This window comes from Belonocnema kinseyi, chromosome 6 (assembly GCF_010883055.1).
Source record: "Belonocnema kinseyi isolate 2016_QV_RU_SX_M_011 chromosome 6, B_treatae_v1, whole genome shotgun sequence".
Taxonomy (NCBI): Eukaryota; Metazoa; Arthropoda; class Insecta; order Hymenoptera; family Cynipidae; genus Belonocnema; species Belonocnema kinseyi.
Window position 1 is genome coordinate 69,818,121 of NC_046662.1, and position 2,797 is coordinate 69,820,917.

General features: G+C 33.1%; 1 protein-coding gene across 1 annotated transcript in view; it reads right to left on the reverse strand.

Moving 5' to 3' along the window:
- Positions 1 to 845: 845 nt before the first annotated feature.
- Positions 846 to 2,797, reverse strand: part of LOC117174073 (probable 28S rRNA (cytosine-C(5))-methyltransferase) — a 24,351-nt gene continuing 22,399 nt past the window's right edge. Inside the window, exon 6 of the mRNA XM_033362738.1 lies at positions 846 to 1,854. Coding sequence (XP_033218629.1) covers positions 890 to 1,854 — 965 coding nt within the window. The 3' untranslated portion in view covers positions 846 to 889. The remainder of the gene's footprint in view (positions 1,855 to 2,797) is intronic.

Below are 2,797 nucleotides of genomic sequence, written 5' to 3' on the forward strand. Positions count from 1 at the left end.
TTTAGAGGCAAATTTGTCTAACTAATAAGGCTAATTTTTAACGTTAGATTCTAGAAATTCTAAAATTGTAAACAGAATCGAAATCGTTTTGTAAAATCAATTAGTATTCACTTTTTAAATCTTAAAGTACCGTTCAATTTTAAAAATCGTTATTAATTTATATTCACAATTTATCAACTAAAAATGTTTTTTATCCTAAATCTTCGACTTTTAAAATCATCTTATATTGAATTGTTTATCTCATTAAAACTGCATTTTAAAATTCTTTAAATTCTAAACTAAATGATATTATAATTGAAAAAGATAACAAGTTAAATAATTATTTAAAAACCGGTTAAAATCAAAGTTGGACAGATTTTTTTCTAAAAAATTTGTAAAATTCCCGGTCAAAAAATAAATTCGCTGCCATTTTCCGGTCTCATGAAATTCCCGGTTATTTTCCGGTACAGAGGCCAGCCTGATCGATAAAAAAAATCGAATTTTAACAGGCATACAGAGATAAATTCGGACCGCAAACTTGAAATATGAACGATTATAAAATTCTAAATAGATGGCGATGCAGGTGTTATTGTGCCCTTATCGCCTCCGCCTGTATGCCCACCACCAAGCCGTTGTCGTGAGCAAGAAGGAAAGGGTTCCGCGAAACTAGCGATAAACGTATTTTGCGATCTTATCTCAAATATACGGTTAAAAATAACGTAAACTTATTACACTCATGATAACAGCCACGAGTGCACACGAAGCTGCTGACACGCGTGAAACTCCGACGAGACCCTGCAAAATCGATGAATTTTAAAAGCCACACATTAAATCTCAATCAAAATATCAGAAACGATCTTCATAAACTCTGAATTCATTTATTTTTCATTTTTTATTAAAGAAGATCGAGTTAATCATCTGTAAACTTTTTCTTCTTCTTCTTCTTCCTCTTCTTTGCTGGTGGATTTTCTGTTTCTAGAATATGGGTTTCAACACTCAAGGAAATAAAATCCGAGGTTTCTTTATGTTTCCGTTTCTTCTTCTTTTTCTCAGACTTTGCAGAATCTTCTTCTTGTTCAATATTTTCAACTTCAACTTCTTGGGAAAGATTTTCTAGCTCAGGGGATTCATCCTTTTGATGTTTCTTCTTCTTTTTCTTGTGCTTCCGTTTTTTCGAATCTTCTATTTCTTCAACTTCTTCATTCTCGACTTCCTTAAATTCACTTTCTTCTTTCATTTCTTTTACTTCTTTCACGAAAGTTTCTGAAGCCTGTGTGTTGAATTTCCGTCTTCTACGCATTCGCTTCTTCTGTGAAGCAGTCAATTGTCTTTCGCTCGTCTTTTCAGTTTTTCCAAATCCACTTTCTTCCCCTTTCCTGTCTTCTTTCTCTTCATTTTCTTCATTTCCATTATCTTTATATTCACCTTCGAACTTTTCCTTCTGAAAATTCTTAAAATTAGAATTTCCTTCGCGATCGATTTTCGATTTCCGTTTATACTCTGGCAGAGGAACGTCGAAATTTCGTTCGAAAACTGCGACAAAGAACCCGTTGGTTAGATCCACTTCCGGTCTCGCGTAAAGACAATTATCTTTGCAGGCAAAATCCAAAGAGCTGAAATTTATCCAGTTTCCATCGAGGATTTCTTTAGTAGAATTAAGTTTGTAAGCATCTCCGATATCGGTGAGAATTTCGTCAATTACGTGTTCATTTTCTTCAGGATGAATTGAACAAGTACTGTAGACTACTTTTTTCGCAGATGGAAAATTTAAGAGAGCGTGACGTAAAAGAAGAACTTGAAATGATTGCAAACTTCTCAATCGTCCAGGTGCGCATTTCTCGGATCTTCCATTTAATTCTTCTCTTTCAATCATGCCTAAAAATTTGAAAAGGATCTTTAAATTTCCAAATGAAGTAGTTTTTAATAATTTTTAACAAAGTAGTTCAACTTTCAACCGATTAGTTGAATTTTTTATTTTCTCAAAGTTCGACAATTCGGTCAACATTCATCCTTCTCGTTTAAAAATTCTTTTTATTCGGTGAAAAAAATTCAGTTTTTTTTAATTGGGGGTACAAATTTCTGATTGAAAACTAATCTCTTTTGGTTGCTTGACATTTTCATCTCAAGTGAAAATCTATCTATATTGTTGAAAATTCAACTGTTTTATCAAAAATACCTGTTTTTGGCTGTGATTCGGATATGAATATTTCTTGAAAATTAGTCTTTTTGGTCTTTTTTTTTATTCGTTCTTTCTGGATCTACATTTTATATTTCTCCAATTCTGCACATTTGGAATTGAAATTTTCTTGAATTTCAATGTGTGTGTGTGTATTTATGGGTTGTCGAAGAATATTAAACAGGACGATTACTCGGTTGGAGAAATAGCAAACTAGAAAATTTTCAATTTTGTATAAATGCACTTTCTTAAAATTGTGCTTCGATATGCAGTTACTGGGAAATCCGGAAACGTACTTAAAGATAAGTAATTCATAGCAATTCATTATAATTTCACGATAAAAGAAAGAAAACAAAGGAAATTTAAACCTACAAACTAAAAATAACGCCGAGATTTTGAACCGGGGCCGGGGGGCGATCGCTTTTTATTGTAAATTCAAAGATATAGGCCTAAAATAAACACACAAGAAGGGGTGCATATGTATATATATATATATACAGAGAGAGAGAGAGAGAAGTCTTTGGTGACGGTCTGAGAAGACGGCCAGATACTAACTTCCATATATCACAATGCTGCTGAAGGCTGGTGACCTTCTCAGCATGAAAACAAGAACACAAACCCAAGACGACTCTCTCGGTTCCA